This window comes from Lepisosteus platostomus, chromosome 5, assembly GCF_059453375.1.
Source record: "Lepisosteus platostomus isolate fLepPlt1 chromosome 5, fLepPlt1.hap1, whole genome shotgun sequence".
Taxonomy (NCBI): Eukaryota; Metazoa; Chordata; class Actinopteri; order Semionotiformes; family Lepisosteidae; genus Lepisosteus; species Lepisosteus platostomus.
This window is the reverse complement of record NC_142615.1, coordinates 68173458-68195992: the sequence shown is the minus strand read 5'-3', so window position 1 is coordinate 68195992 and position 22535 is coordinate 68173458. Positions and strand designations below refer to the sequence as shown.

The following is a 22535-nucleotide window of genomic DNA, read 5'->3' as shown; positions in this document are numbered from 1 at the left end:
ACAATTGTGTCCCACTTGTTGGTGATTCTTCACATAAAATAAAAAATTTATATCTTTATGTTTGAAGCCTGAAATGTGGCAAAAGGTTGAAAAGTTCAAGGGGGCCGAATACTTTCGCAAGGCACTGTACATTCAAGCCAGAATGATGCCACTTATTGTCCCTTCTAGTTTCATTGAGTGCAGCTGGTCAGCCTTTACCAGAGCCAGTTTTAAAAGGAGCTAAGGTGTCAAGAGTAGTTAGATGAGAGGCATTAAAGGTTTGCTCCCTGTCATTCAGAGTGTCATAGACAGGACAGCAAGACAATGTAGATTCGGCCTTTTCTGGTTGCCTGTTGTGAAAATGAACTCAATGCAAAGCTGAAGAGTGTGAGACAGGGAATTCCAATCGAAAGAAACAGCCAAGTGATCAGAAAGATAAGTGTGAAACAAAAGACACATGTGCAGTGATTCAGTCCAAGGTCCTTTTTTGAGTGGGATTGAGAACAAGTTGTGTGAGACCAACGCATTTCAATGTGGCTAGTTAAAAATGTCAAATTTTAGAATAGAAAATGTATAGAAATCAAACTAATTTGAACCAGAATAACAAGTTAAAATATAGTCCTGGGGTGTTTCCTGATCCACTCCTGCTCTCTCTTGCCTGCTGGGGGGTAAAGTCTGGTTTTTACGTTGTGCTGTCCTCCCTCCTCCTGGTCAGTCATCACGGTCCATGTTTGGCTGACCAGGGTGTTTGTATCTTCCTCCTGCTCAGACCCAGGACGGGGTCCCTCCTCTCAGCTCTGGTGGCTCCACAGTCGACAGCGGGCCGGGTAGGAAAGGGTTTCCTGTAAAGGTTTGTTCACCTCCGACCCGCGACTCTCGCAGAGAGGGTGTTATGGAAACTCCTGTCTGTTCAGGTCTGCCATCAAACAGGGAAACTCCTTTTCCAAGATCCTCAGGAGCTCATCCTTCCCCCTGTCCCCAGAGGAGACCATGGGACCCAACAGCAGCTCCCTCATTTTCTCAGAAGGGGTGTCTCTGGAGCGGATCTTAATGTACCCCTCGAGGGTGATGAGGTTTTTTTGTAGCAGGCTGTCCAGGATGGGGTCTACCACGGTGACCCTGCTGACCAGCTCTGTGAAGTGTCTGTCCACAAAGTGACCTCCTGCTGGAGGAAGAGAGGCGACCACAAGAGTCACAGTTTATTAATTAGTCACAGCGATATTAATCTATAATTGCCATCAGCTTCAGATATTATCTCACCCTCTTTCTCACCCTTAAATAGACTGTACTAATCTGGGCATCCCAAGTGACTCAACAGCAAGACAGCTACTTCTGAAAACACCGGACTCAGGATGGGTCTTGACTGATGTTACGTCTGACAGGCAGCTTAGTGACCTGCAGGCTGCAAATACAGCAGGACGTTGCCCAGTGGAATTATGGGTAGTGTAATTTGCCTTGATAGCACAACATTTTTGAGTTGTGTAGACACATTCCAGCTGTTTCTCTGTACTCAGTTTCTGTTAATACACTCATACCCTGGTATGTTTCTGTCCGGAGAAGGTGGGAGATCGTAAATCAAAAATAAAAATTTCATTATTTCTTATGTGAAAATTCCACCCCGTTCTGAACCGAAGACAAGTTCACTCAAAACCCACCCTAAACAAATAACATCATACAGACCATTACATTGCTCAGTGAATAATGCAGTTCTACTCAAATAAGCCAACTATAGCTGTAAAATAATTAATGATATCATATTTACATTTTTCATTCTTTCACATTAGATCGCTATCCCAGCAATCGGCTAAAATGATGTGCATACTGTTGTTGACTATTATACTAAAGAATCTTTTTCTCTTCCTTAAGACCATGAACAGCACTACAAAACAAACAGAAAAAAAAACACTTTGAAAATGAGAGCACAAGCTTTCACTGTGATCGTAGACAAAGGACTGCTGCCTCATGGCGTCCTTAACCACAATGTCTTGCGACTGCACAGACACAGACAGCTTTTCGCTGGCACTGAATCCATATGTTCACAGAAGGTTCTCAGCCAAAATCAGTCACTTTCGAACTTCAAAGTTCGGATTAGCAAAATTTCTATCTTGTATCGATATACAAAGTCTTCATGTCCGGATGAGCAAAAATTCATGTACCGAACGTTCTTATACCAGGGTATGAGTGTAATGTTAAACTGGGCATGCAGGCAGGTAGGGCTCAGTAACAGCTATCACTCCGGGAGTCAGTGGGCAACAGTAGCAGAGGGTGATTTAACATGGGTTCCTCATAGCAGGAAGCTGTATCTTTCATGTGACAAGTCTTTGTTTTATTCAGAGGAAGTGATGCCCAAGACACTGTGACAACCGAGCTTTGTATAACTTGCATAATGCTTGTGCTCTTCAATAAGCAGGCTGGATTGTGTTGAACGCTCACTCCCCTGGCTAATTCACACAAAGCTCCCCCAAGAGTTAGGAATTGAAACTCACCACGGGCTGTTGGAGGAGCCGCTACTCTTACAGCATCTGTGAAAGAAACCCAGAGCTTGAAGAAACTAAAACAGCTGAAAGTGAAGTTAGTTTTTTCCTTTATGTTTGAAACATTTTCTGTGATAGGAGGCTGTTAAACTGCTTGGATTGAGCAGGGCAGGATGACTTATTCACACACCAGACGCACGCAACACAACACACCAGACACACTCACAATATACCAAACCTATTACACACCATATCCATTCAACAAAACACACCACACACTCACAATATAGTATAATTATCACCGACTCACTACCCATTGAACACAATACACAATTCACACACTCAATTGTAGGACCACGCTTATGGAAAAAAGGGTCATTTCTGGTCAAACAGAGGAGAGTTAGACTGAGCCCAGAAATCCAGAGCTGTCCCACCTTCCAGCAGCACCTTCCCAGACCAGACTCTCAGTTCTTTACTCTCCGATCTAAACAGCTCCAGTTCCAGCTCCATCACCTCCTTGGAAAGTATGACTTCAAAGGTCCTGTGGAAGTTAGGGCCGTAATCTCGGAAAAACAAGTGTTTCTGGAAAATAAATAACATACCTGATGTAAAATTCACACACACACGTAAATCTCTATGTGGGTCATGGGAACAGTCTGTGTTATCTCCTCTGCGCTTGCAGTGGTCACAATTAATTTTTTTTAAATCATATTCAAGTTTGAAAGAGTCATTTTTTTGTGGTTCATGATAAGGAACATAGCAGCTCCAAAAAAGCTGTTGAGTGTTAGTGCAAGACTCCAATGTCCAAGAAGTTTAAGACATTTGTGTTTGGATCAAGTTCACATGTCAGCCTGCGTGTTTTTGTTCTGAAAAACATTTCATGACCGTTAACAGAAAGGAAAGAAATTGCCCTGCAGTTCAATGTGGCCCCTAAATTCTAAAGGAGAAACATGCAAAATGTCATCTCGGTGCTCAAGAGCGTCCTGTCCTGACAGATCAGTTGTGTTCGTGTGTCATGTCTGCAGGCACAGAGCCTACCTTTGGCTGGACTGTCGATCCCTCTATTCCACATGATAGACTGTATTCCGTCGACTTCAGGAGGACGCAGTTTGAAAAAGTGGGAATGAATTTGTACCCAGTGTACTTTGATTTCACCTTCGTAATGAACATATAAAAGTGTCGGTCATCACTCTTTCAACACTTCATTTTACAAACCAGTGTCCTGAAGTACCAGCAGGTCTCCATGTCCTGGAGTCAGGACACTCTCCTGCCTTGAGCTGGCAGCCTGTGAAAGGCGCTATATACAGTACAGGTGCTTTTTAAATACACGGTGCAGTGCTGGTGTCATTAATAGCAACATCAGGAGAGCTGACAATGTTTTACAGTAGTTATTTGAAGTCAATGGATTCGAGAAAGAACACTTTCTGACATTGTGCTTGCTCTTTCAGTTTGAATCTTTTAGACTCTACTGTTATATATACTGTATATCTCAAAGGAGCTCCATGGGCTGAAACACATTGTCTTGTTTGTGTGCTTTTCTCTTCTTTGCTTATGGACTCATTCCACACATCCCACTAGACAAAAGGACACTGGGAAGAGTCCTTAGAAACACTCACTGACAGACTGTAGAATAAAATGCTGTCAGAGTCTCAGAGTAATAATTTGTTTCTGTCTGGGATTGAAGATCAGGACATTGAAACGCTCGTGTGTCTTCGAAGAGATACCTGGACTCACCTCTTCCACATTGACATTTGAGGGCAGCAGCAGGATAATGAGCTTCTGCCTGGAAGACAGTTTCAGCAGGAACAGCAGCAGCTGACCTCTCACCTCCACTTTAAAGCCAAGGATTTTCAGCACGATGGTGAAAGGAGAGAGTTTATCCACTTTGACTTCAACATGGGAATCTGTCACTCTCGTGGGCTGAATGATTTCTGTATTTCCATCATGGCTGTGGGCCACCTTCAGTTGAGCCCAGATATCTGTGACAAGGAGGAGACAGGAAAACCCCACGTGAGACTCAGCTTCTTCATAAGACACAACCCCTCACTGTCCAGTGAAGACTCATCTGTGTGTGAACCTACCCCAGTGTGCAGTGGAGCCCCAGCTTTCTGTGATCTACCCCAGTGTGCTGTGGAGCCCCAGCTGTGTGTGAACCTACCTCAGTGTGCAGTGGAGCCCCAGCTGTGTCTGATCTATCCCAGTGTGCAGTGGAGCCCCAGCTGTGTGTGATCTACCCCAGTGTGCTGTGGAGCCCCAGCTGTGTCTGATCTATCCCAGTGTGCCGTGGAGCCCCAGCTGTGTGTGATCTACCCCAGTGTGCAGTGGAGCCCCAGCTGTGTGTGATCTACCCCAGTGTGCAGTGGAGCCCCAGCTGTGTGTGATTTACACCAGTGTGCAGTGGAGCCCCAGCTGTGTGTGATCTACCCCAGTGTGCAGTGGAGCCCCAGCTGTGTGTGATCTACCCCAGTGTGCAGTGGAGCCCCAGCTGTGTGTGATCTACCCCAGTGTGCAGTGGAGCCCCAGCTGTGTCTGACCTGGTGAGGTTTCAGAGTGGGGAAAGCAGACGAGCCTCAGCGCCTCACTGACGGGACAGTTGATGTTGTAGGTGGGGCTGACAGGCTGCAGGCTGCTGAGGAGGGAGGGCTCAGCTCTGAAGGGCTCAGTCCAGTACTGCACTTCGGCTGGCAAGGCCATGACAAACCTCAGGCCTGTGATACTGCACGCGTAGCAGCCTCTGCTGCTGAAAGCGAAACTGCAGAGAAAACCCATGAGCTCCAACTGCATGTGCACATTAGAGCAACTCAAGACCTCCGAACCAAGCAGGGACATGGAACAAAGAAAAAGAGCCTTCATTGGGTGTAAGCAAAGATGGGAAAACAAAAGCCAGGAGAGAGGCGGAGGTGGGAGCAGAGGACAGGCAGAGTGGCCTATCAAGTGGTGCGAGGTCGAGAATATAGAGAATTAGAAGCAAAAAACCCTGTAGTCTTGCAGTCTGTGTAGACACCAGTGTGCATTTTCAGTTTCAGTTTTCAGTTTCACAAGTCGCTTTCCAGCACACAGAACAAAAAGCAGACAGCACATTGCCTCTGTACCTGCATCTGACACGGCTCCCGTCAGGACGAGTCTGAGGACGGAAACTGGAGTGTGGAAGCACAGGAGGTGTCTGTGAGACAGAGTAGGAAGAAACATTGGTTACTGAGTACAAAACAGTGGGTACAGAGAAGGGGTCTGTACTGGACCACTGCTCTTTTGAAATTAGGTACTACGTTACAAAAAGGGTGGTGGGGGTGTGGAACAAGCTGCACATATATGTTGTTGAAGCCGATACCCTGGATTCTCTTAAGGCAGAGAAAAACGATAAAGAGTCCTAACAAAGTGTTAGGAAATGGGTTTATCAGGAGATAAAAAACACATACCTTGACTGTGTCATCTTCAGACATAGCTACCCCAGACTCAGATTCCACAGTGTGAGATCCCTCAGTCTCAGATACCCTGGACAGAGGCAGCTCAGATGTCGGACCTGTGGAAACTGAGAACCGAGCAGTGCCAGGAGTGAGATCTGTCTGGGAGGACGGTCACAGCACTTCGGTTGTGACACAAAATGTAAAGTCCAAGGACCTGCTTCTCTAATACTCTGTCTGGGTGGGGGGGATCTGTCTGTAAGGTGTCTCTTATCATGTTTGCAATGTTTTCCATAGATACTTCATTACATACTCTTTTTTTCCCCAAATGTCCTCTTGACCTCATCACTCCCCTGTCCTCGAACCCACCCGATCCCAGATGGCCAGTATCAGGGTTTCTTTAAGACCAACCCAGTGACTCCAGGCTGGCGGCAGGACCAAGGTTGTGTTATGTTGTTTAGAGTCACAGGATTCTTCTCCAGGCACCTGGGAGCCGAGCAGTAGACAGCTCCATTTTTGCTACAGTATGTCAGGAGCCAACAACCTACCAGCTGCCAGTCACGTGACCCTTTCGGCGGTAGTCATGGCAGCTGACCACACCCTTTCCTGTAGTGTTGTCAGGCCAATGGAGATGTCGAACATTATTTGATACAGCAGTCCTAATAATTGATACCAACATTAATTCACCTGAGTAAATTATCTGGACTACGTGTGATCATCCTCCCCCTTCTTTACTTGGCCCTAGGACCCTCTTTCTCAGAACGGTTATTACATCTTGGTAATAAAATTCGTTTACAATAAAGAAAAAAAATGACAAATTTCCAAATGAAGCACAAAATCGTGTACACTAAGTCGTCGTGTTGTTGCAAACTCGCATTCAAGTTCCCACAAATTCCGAAATCCGATGTGGCCCTTCCTGCTCACTAGTTACTGTACTGACAGGAGGGTTGAACTCTTTCTCTCCCCAAAGCTTCCTTCTTATAGTGCCAGAGCATGGTTCTGCATGACAAGAGCAACACTATTCAGTGAGATAATCAAGCCTTTGACTGAAGGAGGTATTCGAACTGAGAAATATAACCCATTGAAGTGGAGCTAAAAGACTATTTAATCTAAGAAAGGTGATTGTGTTCATATCCTCAACCTTATTTAAGCTGCAGGCCGCCGGGGTCTCCAATACTGGTCCTGGACAGAACCAATCCAGCTGTTTTGATTTGTCGCCCTAAATTACATAATTGAACTTGAGGAACACGTATTAGCAGTCTATGAATTAAGAAAGTTGTAATTCAATTTTCCTCCCCCTCTGTCTGTATTGCCTGTACAGTGTTGATATACCACCAGTTGCAACACCTCCACTCCAGGTCTGTGTCTCAGATGTGAGGACCTGGTGAGGCTGATGCGGTAAAAGACTATTTCTGTACTGCTTCCTGTTTATGTGTTATGTGTTCCTTCATTAAGGGGAACAATAAGATTGTTGGAGAGTTTGCAGAAGCATACAAAAATGTGAGAAACCAATAAAATTAACAAGCATAACTGGAGATTCTCTCTTCCATCCCTTCACTGAAAAAGTGTGTCATCAGTGAGAGCGTAAGTAAAACAGAGCTGTGTGTTGTTGTGCCGTACAGAGAGAGGGTCAGTGATGTAGGAGAGAGAAAACTGTGTGTCAGTGTGTCGTACAGACAGAGGGTCAGTGATGTAGGAGAGAGAAAACTGTGTGTCAGTGTGTCGTACAGACAGAGGGTCAGTGATGTAGGAGAGAGAGAGCTGTGTGTCAGTGTGCCGTACAGAGAGAGGGTCAGTGATGTGAGAGAGAGCTGTGTGTCAGTGTGTCGTACAGACAGAGGGTCAGTGATGTAGGAGAGAGAGCTGTGTGTCAGTGTGTCGTACAGACAGAGGGTCAGTGATGTAGGAGAGAGAGCTGTGTGTCAGTGTGTCGTACAGAGAGAGGGTCAGTGATGTAGGAGAGAGAGCCATGTGTCAGTGTGTCGTACAGAGAGAGGGTCAGTGATGTAGGAGAGAGAGCTGTGTGTCAGTGTGTCGTACAGACAGAGGCTCAGTGATATAGGAGAGAGCCGTGTGTCAGTGTGTCGTACAGAGAGAGGGTCAGTGATGTAGGAGAGAGAGCCGTGTGTCAGTGTGTCGTACAGACAGAGGGTCAGTGATGTAGGAGAGAGAGCTGTGTGTCAATGTGCCGTACAGACAGAGGGTCAGTGACGTAGGAGAGAGAGTTGTGTGTCAGTGTGCCGTACAGACAGAGGGTCAGTGACGTAGGAGAGAGAGCTGTGTGTCAGTGTGTCGTACAGACAGAGGGTCAGTGATGTAGGAGAGAGAGCCGTGTCAGTGTGCCGTACAGACAGAGGGTCAGTGACGTAGGAGAGAGAGTTGTGTGTCAGTGTGCCGTACAGACAGAGGGTCAGTGACGTAGGAGAGAGAGCTGTGTGTCAGTGTGTCGTACAGACAGAGGGTCAGTGATGTAGGAGAGAGCTCTGTGTGTCAGTGTGCCGTACAGACAGAGGGTCAGTGATGTGAGAGAGAGCCGTGTCAGTGTGCCGTACAGACAGAGGGTCAGTGACGTAGGAGAGAGAGCTGTGTGTCAGTGTGTCGTACAGAGAGAGGGTCAGTGATGTAGGAGAGAGAGCTGTGTGTCAGTGTGTCGTACAGACAGAGGGTCAGTGATGTAGGAGAGAGAGCCGTGTGTCAGTGTGCTGTACAGACAGAGGGTCAGTGATGTGAGAGAGAGCCGTGTGTCAGTGTGTCGTACAGACAGAGGGTCAGTGATGTAGGAGAGAGAAAACTGTGTGTCAGTGTGTCGTACAGACAGAGGGTCAGTGATGTAGGAGAGAGAGCTGTGTGTCAGTGTGTCATACAGAGAGTGGGTCAGTGATGTAGGAGAGAGAGCTGTGTGTCAGTGTGTCGTACAGACAGAGGGTCAGTGATGTAGGAGAGAGAAAACTGTGTGTCAGTGTGTCGTACAGACAGAGGGTCAGTGATGTAGGAGAGAGAGAGCTGTGTGTCAGTGTGCCGTACAGAGAGAGGGTCAGTGATGTGAGAGAGAGCTGTGTGTCAGTGTGTCGTACAGACAGAGGGTCAGTGATGTAGGAGAGAGAGCTGTGTGTCAGTGTGTCGTACAGACAGAGGGTCAGTGATGTAGGAGAGAGAGCTGTGTGTCAGTGTGTCGTACAGAGAGAGGGTCAGTGATGTAGGAGAGAGAGCCATGTGTCAGTGTGTCGTACAGAGAGAGGGTCAGTGATGTAGGAGAGAGAGCTGTGTGTCAGTGTGTCGTACAGACAGAGGCTCAGTGATATAGGAGAGAGCCGTGTGTCAGTGTGTCGTACAGAGAGAGGGTCAGTGATGTAGGAGAGAGAGCCGTGTGTCAGTGTGTCGTACAGACAGAGGGTCAGTGATGTAGGAGAGAGAGCTGTGTGTCAATGTGCCGTACAGACAGAGGGTCAGTGACGTAGGAGAGAGAGTTGTGTGTCAGTGTGCCGTACAGACAGAGGGTCAGTGACGTAGGAGAGAGAGCTGTGTGTCAGTGTGTCGTACAGACAGAGGGTCAGTGATGTAGGAGAGAGAGCCGTGTCAGTGTGCCGTACAGACAGAGGGTCAGTGACGTAGGAGAGAGAGTTGTGTGTCAGTGTGCCGTACAGACAGAGGGTCAGTGACGTAGGAGAGAGAGCTGTGTGTCAGTGTGTCGTACAGACAGAGGGTCAGTGATGTAGGAGAGAGCTCTGTGTGTCAGTGTGCCGTACAGACAGAGGGTCAGTGATGTGAGAGAGAGCCGTGTCAGTGTGCCGTACAGACAGAGGGTCAGTGACGTAGGAGAGAGAGCTGTGTGTCAGTGTGTCGTACAGAGAGAGGGTCAGTGATGTAGGAGAGAGAGCTGTGTGTCAGTGTGTCGTACAGACAGAGGGTCAGTGATGTAGGAGAGAGAGCCGTGTGTCAGTGTGCTGTACAGACAGAGGGTCAGTGATGTGAGAGAGAGCCGTGTGTCAGTGTGTCGTACAGACAGAGGGTCAGTGATGTAGGAGAGAGAAAACTGTGTGTCAGTGTGTCGTACAGACAGAGGGTCAGTGATGTAGGAGAGAGAGCTGTGTGTCAGTGTGTCATACAGAGAGTGGGTCAGTGATGTAGGAGAGAGAGCTGTGTGTCAGTGTGTCGTACAGAGGGTCAGTGATGTAGGAGAGAGAGAGCCGTGTGTCAGTGTGTCGTACAGACAGAGGGTCAGTGATGTAGGAGAGAGAGCTGTGTGTCAGTGTGTCGTACAGACAGAGGGTCAGTGATGTAGGAGAGAGAGCTGTGTGTCAGTGTGTCGTACAGAGAGAGGGTCAGTGATGTAGGAGAGAGCTGTGTGTCAGTGTGTCGTACAGACAGAGGGTCAGTGATGTAGGAGAGAGAGCCGTGTGTCAGTGTGCTGTACAGACAGAGGGTCAGTGATGTGAGAGAGAGCTGTGTGTCAGTGTGTCGTACAGACAGAGGGTCAGTGATGTGAGAGAGAGCCGTGTGTCAGTGTGTCGTACAGACAGAGGGTCAGGGATGTAGGAGAGAGAGCTGTGTGTCAGTGTGTCGTACAGACAGAGGGTCAGTGATGTAGGAGAGAGAGCTGTGTGTCAGTGTGTCATACAGAGAGAGGGTCAGTGATGTAGGAGAGAGAGAGCTGTGTGTCAGTGTGTCGTACAGACAGAGGGTCAGTGATGTAGGAGAGAGAGCTGTGTGTCAGTGTGTCGTACAGACAGAGGGTCAGTGATGTAGGAGAGAGAGCTGTGTGTCAGTGTGTCGTACAGAGAGAGGGTCAGTGATGTAGGAGAGAGAGAGCTGTGTGTCAGTGTGCCATACAGAGAGAGGGTCAGTGATGTGAGAGAGAGCTGTGTGTCAGTGTGTCGTACAGACAGAGGGTCAGTGATGTAGGAGAGAGAGCTGTGTGTCAGTGTGTCGTACAGACAGAGGGTCAGTGATGTAGGAGAGAGAGCTGTGTGTCAGTGTGTCGTACAGACAGAGGGTCAGTGATGTAGGAGAGAGAGCCGTGTGTCAGTGTGTCGTACAGAGAGAGGGTCAGTGATGTAGGAGAGAGAGCCGTGTGTCAGTGTGTCGTACAGAGAGAGGGTCAGTGATGTAGGAGAGAGAGCCGTGTGTCAGTGTGTCGTACAGACAGAGGGTCAGTGATGTAGGAGAGAGAGCTGTGTGTCAATGTGCCGTACAGACAGAGGGTCAGTGACGTAGGAGAGAGAGTTGTGTGTCAGTGTGCCGTACAGACAGAGGGTCAGTGACGTAGGAGAGAGAGCTGTGTGTCAGTGTGTCGTACAGACAGAGGGTCAGTGATGTAGGAGAGAGCTCTGTGTGTCAGTGTGTCGTACAGACAGAGGGTCAGTGATGTAAAAACACAAAGGAAAAATTTTTGCCTGCTTTGTCGATTTCAAAAAAGCATTTGACTCGATTTGGCATGAGAGATTGTTTTATAAACTACTCCAAAGTGGCATAGGGGGCAAAGTGTACGACATCATTAAATCAATGTATTCAGAGAGCAAATGTGCAGTGAAAATTGGAAACAAAAGGACTAAATTCTTCACCCAAGGCCGAATTAGCAGGAATGTTGGAGCAGTCTGCAGCTCCTGGTCTTACACTACACGACACAGAAATCAAGTTCCTGCTCTACGCAGATGACCTGGTCCTGCTGTCGCCCACAGAACAGGGGCTGCAGCAGAACCTGGCACTGCTGGAGCAGTACTGTCAGACCTGGGCACTGACAGTCAATCTGGACAAGACCAGAGTTATGGTTTTCCAGAAGAAAGCCAGACCTCAGGGAAACAGGTACAAATTCACACTGAACAACAACACATTGGAGCACACATCCAGCTACACATATCTCGGTCTCACCATCAGCTCTTCCGGGAATTTTGACCTGGCAGTGAAGGCACTGAGGGAGAAGGCACTCAGGGCTTTCTACGCAATAAGAAGGAGGCTCTTCAACATCAACCCACCAACAAGAATCTGGCTCCAAATATTTGAAAGTGTAATCCAACCCATTGCCCTATACGGCAGTGAAGTTTGGGGTCCCCTCACAGACCAGGATTACACCCAATGGGACAAACACCCCACAGAAACTCTGCACATGGAGATCTGTAGAATCATCCTCCGTGTGCAGAGAAAAACTCCTAACAACGGGTGCAGGGCCGAATTAGGCCAGTACCCACTATTGATAAACATACAGAAAAGAATATTAAAGTATTGGCTACACCTAAAAAACAGCGACCAAAATTCCTACCACCACAAAGCCCTGCTGAGCCAAGAGCTGAGCCCAAAACAGAGCCCCCTGAGCCAGCTGGTCCTGAGGCTCACCGACCTGAGCCACACCAACACTAACCAGCCTCAGGACAGCACTGCTAGAGCACCACAACCCAGACTCAACCACATCACAGCACAGATCAAACAGCAATATCTCACACACTGGGACACACACACACAAACACAACATAAACTGGAATGCTACAGAACCTTAAACAGACAATACACACTAGCTGAATATTTGACCAAAATAAAAAATAACAAACAGAAACAGACCCTGACGAAGTACAGGCTCAGTGACCACAACCTGGCCATAGAAACTGGGCGACACAGGCAGACCTGGCTGCCCAGAGAGGACAGGCTGTGCTCCCACTGCCAGCAGGGAGAAATAGAGACAGAGGTGCACTTCCTACTGCACTGTGACAGATACTCTGGGATTAGAGAAACATTCTTCCCGAAATTCAGAAATCTAATCCCAGAGTTCCCACACCTGCCAAAACCACAACAGGTCCCAATCCTACTGGGAGAGGGAGGAGGGAACTCAGTTGATCTGGCAGCCCAGTATGTGATCTCCTGTCACAGCCTGAGGAACAGTGAGTCCGTCTCCCAATAATGCTCCAGCTGCCTACAGTATGTCAATATTATATAATATGTCTTTGTTGTAAATGTCTGTAACACGTCTGTAGATTTTATTTTACTTCTATTTTTTGTTTTGTTCTATGTTAATTTTATTATTTTTATTTGCTTTGGCAACACTGATTGTACCCATCGGTCATGCTAATAAAGCACCTTGAATTGAATTGAATTGAATTGATGTAGGAGAGAGAGCCGTGTCAGTGTGCCGTACAGACAGAGGGTCAGTGACGTAGGAGAGAGAGTTGTGTGTCAGTGTGCCGTACAGACAGAGGGTCAGTGACGTAGGAGAGAGAGCTGTGTGTCAGTGTGTCGTACAGACAGAGGGTCAGTGATGTGAGAGAGAGCCGTGTCAGTGTGTCGTACAGAGAGAGGGTCAGTGACGTAGGAGAGAGAGCTGTGTGTCAGTGTGTCGTACAGAGAGAGGCTCAGTGATGTAGGAGAGAGAGCTGTGTGTCAGTGTGCTGTACAGACAGAGGGTCAGTGATGTGAGAGAGAGCCGTGTGTCAGTGTGTCGTACAGACAGAGGGTCAGTGATGTAGGAGAGAGAAAACTGTGTGTCAGTGTGTCGTACAGAGAGAGGGTCAGTGATGTAGGAGAGAGAGCTGTGTGTCAGTGTGTCGTACAGACAGAGGGTCAGTGATGTAGGAGAGAGAGCCGTGTGTCAGTGTGCTGTACAGACAGAGGGTCAGTGATGTGAGAGAGAGCCGTGTGTCAGTGTGTCGTACAGACAGAGGGTCAGTGATGTAGGAGAGAGAAAACTGTGTGTCAGTGTGTCGTACAGAGAGTGGGTCAGTGATGTAGGAGAGAGAGCTGTGTGTCAGTGTGTCGTACAGAGGGTCAGTGATGTAGGAGAGAGAGAGCCGTGTGTCAGTGTGTCGTACAGACAGAGGGTCAGTGATGTAGGAGAGAGAGCTGTGTGTCAGTGTGCCGTATAGACAGAGGGTCAGTGATGTAGGAGAGAGAGCTGTGTGTCAGTGTGTCGTACAGACAGAGGGTCAGTGATGTAGGAGAGAGAGCTGTGTGTCAGTGTGTCATACAGAGAGAGGGTCAGTGATGTAGGAGAGAGAGAGCTGTGTGTCAGTGTGTCGTACAGACAGAGGGTCAGTGATGTAGGAGAGAGAGCTGTGTGTCAGTGTGTCGTACAGACAGAGGGTCAGTGATGTAGGAGAGAGAGCTGTGTGTCAGTGTGTCGTACAGAGAGAGGGTCAGTGATGTAGGAGAGAGAGAGCTGTGTGTCAGTGTGCCGTACAGACAGAGGGTCAGTGATGTAGGAGAGAGAGAGCTGTGTGTCAGTGTGTCGTACAGACAGAGGGTCAGTGATGTAGGAGAGAGAGCTGTGTGTCAGTGTGTCGTACAGACAGAGGCTCAGTGATATAGGAGAGAGCCGTGTGTCAGTGTGTCGTACAGAGAGAGGGTCAGTGATGTAGGAGAGAGAGCCGTGTGTCAGTGTGTCGTACAGACAGAGGGTCAGTGATGTAGGAGAGAGAGCTGTGTGTCAATGTGCCGTACAGACAGAGGGTCAGTGACGTAGGAGAGAGAGTTGTGTGTCAGTGTGCCGTACAGACAGAGGGTCAGTGACGTAGGAGAGAGAGCTGTGTGTCAGTGTGTCGTACAGACAGAGGGTCAGTGATGTAGGAGAGAGCTCTGTGTGTCAGTGTTCCGTACAGACAGAGGGTCAGTGATGTGAGAGAGAGCCGTGTCAGTGTGCCGTACAGACAGAGGGTCAGTGACGTAGGAGAGAGAGCTGTGTGTCAGTGTGTCGTACAGAGAGAGGGTCAGTGATGTAGGAGAGAGAGCTGTGTGTCAGTGTGTCGTACAGACAGAGGGTCAGTGATGTAGGAGAGAGAGCCGTGTGTCAGTGTGCTGTACAGACAGAGGGTCAGTGATGTGAGAGAGAGCCGTGTGTCAGTGTGTCGTACAGACAGAGGGTCAGTGATGTAGGAGAGAGAGCTGTGTGTCAGTGTGTCGTACAGACAGAGGGTCAGTGATGTAGGAGAGAGAGCTGTGTGTCAGTGTGTCGTACAGACAGAGGGTCAGTGATGTAGGAGAGAGAGCTGTGTGTCAGTGTGTCGTACAGACAGAGGGTCAGTGATGTAGGAGAGAGAGAGCTGTGTGTCAGTGTGCCGTACAGACAGAGGGTCAGTGATGTAGGAGAGAGAGCTGTGTGTCAGTGTGTCGTACAGACAGAGGGTCAGTGATATAGGAGAGAGAACTGTGTGTCAGTGTGTCGTACAGACAGAGGGTCAGTGATGTAGGAGAGAGCTGTGTGTCAGTGTGCTGTACAGAGAGAGTACTGTACTTCCTCTTCTCTATCTTCTGCAGAAGTTTTCTGTCCATCATGTAAGGAAAGACACTCATTTCTGCCACCATGTCCTCTATCTTCTCCAGCAGCTCTGTGACCTGAGTGCGGTCACCCCTGTTCTTGTTGTTGAGAACATGATACCTGTTCCCACACTTCTCCACCAGATACTGGAGCTTCTTCCCTCCTCTCTCAATGTGCTGCTCAATGGTTGTGTCTCCCAGTGTGTCCCCCCAGATGAACAGCACTATTGGGTCTCTCCAGACTCTCTCACTGAGGAGTTCCAGATGTTCTCTCATCTGATAAACAACACAGACATTTTTCCAATGTCTTCCTTGCTCATCTTTACCAAGGGCGCCAATACTTCAGGAGGGCCCTGTAGAGTCCCACTAACACTCTGAGTGTCCAGTGGCAGTTCAGACACATATGGGACTCCTGTGTTCAGAATGAACCTTTATACCACCTTATTTTAAAAATACATGTAAAAAACTGTAAAATCATTCAGTCCGTCCTGATTCTTCAGTAGTGAGTCTAAAATGTCACACTTCATAAAGAAATGTTTGGGACTCAGCCACCTGGCTGGGAAATCTGTGTGTTGTATAGTTTCAAACCGCTTAGAAACTAACTACTGTGATGCACACTGAAGAGAACTAGCATGATGTTAGTTTAAAAACAGTGAAGCTGACAAGCTGGAGGAACTGAGTCTCTTTAGTCTGAAGGGAGTGTCCCACACTGACAGGGTGAAGATAGGGAACCACATACAAAGAAAATATTCAACATCCTCAGTGACAGTCAGTCATCATTAAAGACCAGTTAGATATTGACACCTCAAAGTTCCTCAGAAGTAACACTGAGGCTCAAAGCAACACTAAGACTTAAAATCAGGAGTGGGAGGCTCTACTGTACACAGAGGGGGTTGGGAGAGGGGAACAAGCTGCCCAGCCCTGTTGTTGAAGATGATACCCTGGCTTCTCTCCAGACACAGCTGGATGAGCTCCTCCAGTCAGGACATGGGACTCTACTGTACACAGAAAGGGGTTGAGGAAGGGAACAAGCTGCCCCGTCAAGACAGGAGAAACAGCTGCATGAGACCCTGGAATCACTACTAATTATGGGCCAAATAAATTCCTCTGTTGTTCATCTGTACTGATTCCTCTCTGGTATTATCAGCTGTACAATAAAGATGGCCTCTGAGCAACAAACAGGAAACGATCATATCTGAGCGTGTCTGAGCATCATGAATACTAACAGTGTGAATCCAATACCATCAGCACACGGTCAGGTTTAACATCAATCATTCTACCTTAAATAAACACCTTATTAAAATATTAGTGAATCCCAAACAGCTTGAGTTTACACTACCGATCTCTGATCGCTAACAAGAGAAAGTGAAAGTAAAACCGTTCCGGTCTCTCTCCTTGTTCAGACCCTGTGTGTCAGACAGACAGAACACACTCTCAGCAGACAGGAAGACACTTCTCCAGCTGCTGCTGTGCTCTGTGACAGAGAAGAGACCCTCAGTGTCTCCCTTACCGACACTCTGACAGGTAGAACAAGAGAAAACTCACCAGGGCTGAGCGGTAAGCTCCTAAACTCTGCCATCTCTCTCTCTCCGTCTCTTCCTGGTGATCTGAAGGGCAGGACTTTGTCCTTTCAGTGGCCCTTGATAAATTTACTGGGTTCAGTTAATGATTAACTCACCAGAGCAGAATGAAGTCTTGGGCGCTGCCCGATATGAACGTTTCTGGTATATCTAATCACTTAGGAATTTAAAAATACTTTTAAAATTATTTTTCATAAGCAAACTCTCGTTTGGGGTTCTGGAAAGTTGATCTAAAAGGATCTCCAAAGCACTTTACAGTCAGGGACCCCACTTCATCCCACCTGCAAACAACTGAGAAGAGGGAATTTGGGAAGCACAGACCGAACCCCGACTAAGCACCCCTGACCAGCAGTCGGGACACTGGGGTCAGACCCCTACTCTCACACACAGTGTCCTGGATCTGTACTGACCAGCAGTCGGGACACTGGGGTCACACCCCTACTCTCACACACAGTGTCCTGATCTGTAATGACCAGCAGTCGGGACACTGGGGTCCACAACCGTCTGGATCTATGAAGTCAATGAGGCGCTGCAGTACTGCGCAGTCCCCGCCAGGGGGAGACAAGGCACCAGAAGTCAGAGGCCCGAGCTGAACTGCTTCAGGAGAGAGACAGATTGGGTAAACAGCAGGCCAGAGAGAGAAGGAGAGCAGACAGTAGATAACAGACCTGAGGATTTCATCGGCTTGTTCCCCCCTCCCAGCCCTCTCTGTGTACAGACCCCCTCTTAACCGCAGATGCCTGAGCGCAGATTGACCCCAACCTCCCCCCACCCCCCTTGTCTGAGCTGCCCCCCCAGAGCCCGTGACTGTCTGGGGACGAGTACAGTTTCAGGACAATCTCCTCTCTTCCACCGGCTCCAACGCAGACTCTCAGTCAGCTCTTCTGCAGCGTGTTATCTACTGTCTGCTCTCCTTCTCTCTCTTGCTGCTTTGTTTCCCCCTGGCGGGGATCCAGACGGGTGTGGACCCCAGTCCAGCAGCCATATCACCCTGCAACTCAGAACTGGCAACCCACTGAAGCTAAGCAGGTGTGAGCCTGGTCAGTACCTGGATTAGAGACCTCCTGGGAAAAACTAAGGTTGCTGCTGGAATAGGTGTTAGTGGGGCCAGCAGGGGGCGCTCACCCTGCAGTCCATGTGGGTCCTAATGCCCCAGTATAGTGATGGGGACACTATACTGTAAACAGGCGCCGTCCTTTCGGATGAGACGTAAAACCGAGGTCCTGACTCTCTGTGGTCATTAAAAATCCCAGGGCGCTTCTCGAAAAGAGTAGGGGTGTAACCCCGGCGTCCTGGCCAAATTTCCCCCCTGGCCTTTACCCCATCATGGCCTCCTAATAATCCCCCTCTATGAATTGGCTACATTACTCTGCTCTCCTCCCCACTGATAGGTGATGTGTGGTGAGCGTTCTGGCGCACTATGGCTGCCGTCGCATCATCCAGGTGGGGCTGCACATTGGTGGTGGTGGAGGGGAGTCCCCATTACCTGTAAAGCGCTTTGAGTGGAGTGTCCAGAAAAGCGCTATATAAGTATAAGCAATTATTATTATTATTATTAATCCCTCCCCAGAACAAACACAAACCACACCGCTGCTTCTCCGTCTTTATTCATCTGTTCACAGAACATACAGCGACCGGGGGCTCCCTCCCTCACGAGGAACCCCAGGCCACGGCCAGACGGAGAAAGGAGAGCGATCCGGTGGGGTCTGGGGATTTCGGACCAAGGGGGGCGCTTCTGCACCTGGGGGAGAGAGAGGTCAGGGTCAGGGAGTCACGCTCGCTGGGGTTCGGGCTGGATGATATTAATAATAATAATACACTTCTATAGCTCTTTCCTGGACACTCCACTCAGAGCTCTTTACAGGTCATGGGGATCCCACTACCGCCACCAGTGTGCAGCTCTTTACAGGTCCTGGGGATCCCACTACCGCCACCAGTGTGCAGCTCTTTACAGGTCCTGGGGATCCCAGTACCGCCACCAGTGTGCAGCTCTTTACAGGTCATGAGGATCCCACTACCGCCACCAGTGTGCAGCCCCAAATGGATGACGCCCTAACACTAATAATACCACTGCTAACAACAGTACTACTACTAACACTAACACTACCACTGATAACAACAGTACTAACACTAACACTAATACTGCTAACAATAGTACTACTACTAACACAAATATTACTACTGATAACAATACTAATAACACGACTGCTACTACTACTACTGCTGACAATGCTAATAATACTACTACTGATAACAATAGTACTACTTCTAACACTTAAAATACTACTGATAACAATAGTACTACTACTAACACTACTAATAATACTATTACTAATAATACTAATAATTATTAGTATTATTATAAATTACTAATACTAATAAGTATTAATACTAATAATACTACTGCTACTACTACTGGCAACACTAATAATACTACTACTACTACTGATAATACTAATAATAACACTAATAATACTAATACTCTACTAATACTACTGATAACAATGATAATAGTAGTAATACTACTACTAATAGTAATAATACTACTAATACTAGTAACAATCTCCTTCACACAAGAACTACACACACGGTGTACAAATCAGCTGACTGGAGAGTAATTTCCGACAGTGATAAACACAAGAAATAAAACTGACCTTGTTGGTTTCTCTAAAAACACTACAAGTCCTGTCAAAGACAGGATATGCTCCACTAGAATTGTTGTCTCTGACCGGTGAGAAATTTCGTTTGTTGTGCGAAGGACTCAGCAAGAAGAGATGTGTCAATTCAGGTGCAGTTGTTTATCGTGAGGGAAAGCACAGATAATATGGGCTTTAATAAATTAACAGTGAAAGTGTAGCAGGGGGCCTCGTATGGACTGCGGTTGTGTCTAGTTTTTGTTATTTGCATTTAAAGATCTTGCTTGTCTTTTGCAAACGAAATCTAAGCTAAGACTTTTACATGAAACATAATGCAGGAGTAGCTGCAGCCTAGGTAGACATGCCGAAAACCACGTTACGTTGTTATTATTTACTTTATTATTTATTATTTCTCACTGAACACTAGCGCCCCTCTATGATCACACACTAAACACAGTACTGTGCCACTGTGACCACACACTGAACACAGTACTGTGCCACTGTGACCACACACTGAACACAGTACTGTGCCACTGTGACCACACACTGAACACAGTACTGTCGCACTGTGATTTCTCACTGAACACACTACTGTCGCACTGTAATTACTCACCGAACACACTACTGTCCCACTCAGATGACACACTGAACAGACTACTGTACCACTCTGATCACACACACCGAACACACAACTGTCCTACTGTGATCACTCCCTGAACAGTACTGTGCCACTGTGATCACACACTGAACACAGTACTGTCCCCACTTAGTTGACACACTGAACAAACTACTGTCCCACTGTGATCACACACTGAATACACTACTGTGCCACTGTGATCACACTATGAGCACTGTATTGTCCCATTATGATAACTCACTGAACACACTACTGTACCACTCTGATCACACACCGAACACAGTACTGTGCCACTGGGATCACACACCAAACACTGTACTGTGCCACTGGGATCACACACCGAATAGAGTACTGTCCCACTCTGGTCACTCACTGAACACAGAACTGTCGCACTGTGATCACACAGTGAACACTACTATACCACTGTGATTACTCACTGAACACACTACTGTCCTACTGGGATCACACAGTGAACACTGTACTGTGCCACTGGGATCACACAGTAAACACTGTACTGTCCCACTGGGATCACACAGTAAACACTGTACTGTCCCACTGTTATTACACAGTGAACACACTACTGTACCACTGTTATTACACAGTGAACACACTACTGTACCACTCTGATGACATACTGAACACAGAACTGTGCCTCTCAGATGCCACACTAAAAACACTACTATGCCACTGTGATTACTCACTGAACACAGTTCTGTCCAACTCATCACACTCCGAACACACTACTGTCCTACTGTGATCACACTCCGAACACACTACTATGCCACTGTGATTTCTCACTGAACACTAGCGCCCCACTTTGATCACAGTACTGTCCCACTGTGACAACACGCTAAACACAGTACTGTCCCACAGTGTCTGTATGAACCCCTCTCTCTCTCAGGTCTCTCGCTCTCTCTCTCTCGCTCTCTCAATTCAATTCAAGGTGCTTTATTAGCATGACCGATGGGTACAATCAGTGTTGCCAAAGCAAATAAAAATAATAAAATTAACATGGAACAAAAAAAATAGAAGTAAAATAAAATCTACAGACATTTACAACAAAGACATATTATAAAATACTGACATATACTGTTGGCGGCTGGTGCATTATTGGGAGACAGACTCACTGTTCCTCAGGCTGTGACAGGAGATCACACACTGTGCTGCCAGATCAACTGAGTTCCCTCCTCCCTCTCCCAGTAGGATTGGGACCTGTTGTGGTTTTGGCAGGTGTGGGAACTCTGGGATTAGATTTCTGAATTTCGGGAAGAATGTTTCTCTAATCCCAGAGTATCTGTCACAGTGCAGTAGTGCACTCTCTGGACAGCCAGGTCTGCCTGTGTCGCCCAGTTTCTATGGCCAGGTTGTGGTCACTGAGCCTGTACTTCGTCAGGGTCTGTTTCTGTTTGTTATTTTTTATTTTGGTCAAATATTCAGCTAGTGTGTATTGTCTGTTTAGGGTTCTGTAGCATTCCAGTTTATGTTGTGTTTGTGTGTGTGTGTGTCCCAGTGTGTGAGATATTGCTGTTTGATCTGTGCTGTGATGTGGTTGAGTCTGGGTTGTGGTGCTCTAGCAGTGCTGTCCTGAGGCTGGTTAGTGTCGGTGTGGCTTAGGTTAGTGAGCCTCAGGACCTGCTGGCTCAAGGGGGCTCTGCTTTGGGCTCAGCAGGGCTTTGTGGTGGTAGGAATTTTGGTCGCTGTTTTTTAGGTGTAGCCAATACTTTAATATTCTTTTCTGTATGTTTATCAATAGTGGGTCCTGGCCTAATTCGGCCCTGCACCCGTTGTTAGGAGTTTTTCTCTGCACACGGAGGATGTTTCAACAGTTTCTGTGGGCTGTTTGTCCCATTGGGTGTAATCCTGGTCTGTGAGGGGACCCCACACTTCACTACCGTATAGGGCATTGGGTTGGATTACACTTTCAAATATTTGGAGCCAGATTCTTGTTGGTGGGTTGATGTTGAAGAGCCTCCTTCTTATTGCGTAGAAAGCCCTGAGTGCCTTCTCCCTCAGTGCCTTCACTGCCAGGTCAAAACTCCCGGAAGAGCTGATGGTGAGACCGAGATATGTGTAGCTGGATGTGTGCTCCAATGTGTTGTTGTTCAGTGTGAATTTGTACCTGTTTCTCTCTGTGTTTCTCGCGAGACTGAGTGAGTGAGTGGGCGGAGCTTCGGTGGGTTTGATCGTGTGGCGGTGTTTCTTCACTGGTTTTATGTTTTTCTGTCTTTTTTTGGGGAAAAGCGGGGTTTATATTCTCATCATGGCCGGTTCTGGAGGCTCTGATCCTCCAGACCTCTCCTTTGAGAAACTAACTTGACGCCATGGTGTGAAAATCTCCCCTGCGGAGTTCTGTCCGCTTGAGAGGTGCGTTCTTGCGGTCGGGGAGGTCGTGGGCTGCAGGAACATCAGGTCCGCTTCCCGCATGAGTGGAGGTATAGTCATTTTCCTGCAATCTACCGATCTGGCAAACACCCTGGTGGAGAAGGGAGTCGTCCTGGACGGCACCATCACTGCCTCTCGCGGCCCCGGCTCGAAAGATCACCCTCTCCAACGTGCCTCCGTTCATGAGGAACGAGCTGCTGGAGAGGGAGCTG

The 22535-nt window shown here is 47.8% G+C and overlaps 3 protein-coding genes and 1 pseudogene across 11 annotated transcripts in view; 2 read left to right on the top strand and 2 right to left on the bottom strand.

The window, feature by feature from the left end:
• LOC148671865 (uncharacterized) overlaps positions 1-22535 on the top strand; it is a 297768-nt gene that overhangs the window by 38697 nt on the left and 236536 nt on the right. The window lies entirely within an intron of this gene.
• Positions 1-22535, bottom strand: part of LOC148671872 (uncharacterized) — a 183987-nt pseudogene that overhangs the window by 22115 nt on the left and 139337 nt on the right. The window lies entirely within an intron of this gene.
• Positions 1-22535, top strand: part of LOC148671873 (uncharacterized) — a 641462-nt gene that overhangs the window by 498536 nt on the left and 120391 nt on the right. The window lies entirely within an intron of this gene.
• LOC148671859 (GTPase IMAP family member 8-like) overlaps positions 448-22535 on the bottom strand; it is a 372703-nt gene continuing 350615 nt past the window's right edge. The window contains exons 2-9 of the mRNA XM_088632756.1: positions 5870-5982; positions 5546-5616; positions 4988-5205; positions 4188-4432; positions 3492-3608; positions 2888-3035; positions 2467-2501; positions 448-1160 (exon numbers count right to left, since the gene is read on the bottom strand). Of these exons, the coding sequence (XP_088488882.1) occupies positions 870-1160; positions 2467-2501; positions 2888-3035; positions 3492-3608; positions 4188-4432; positions 4988-5205; positions 5546-5616; positions 5870-5982 (1238 nt within the window). The 3' untranslated portion in view covers positions 448-869. The remainder of the gene's footprint in view (positions 1161-2466; positions 2502-2887; positions 3036-3491; positions 3609-4187; positions 4433-4987; positions 5206-5545; positions 5617-5869; positions 5983-22535) is intronic.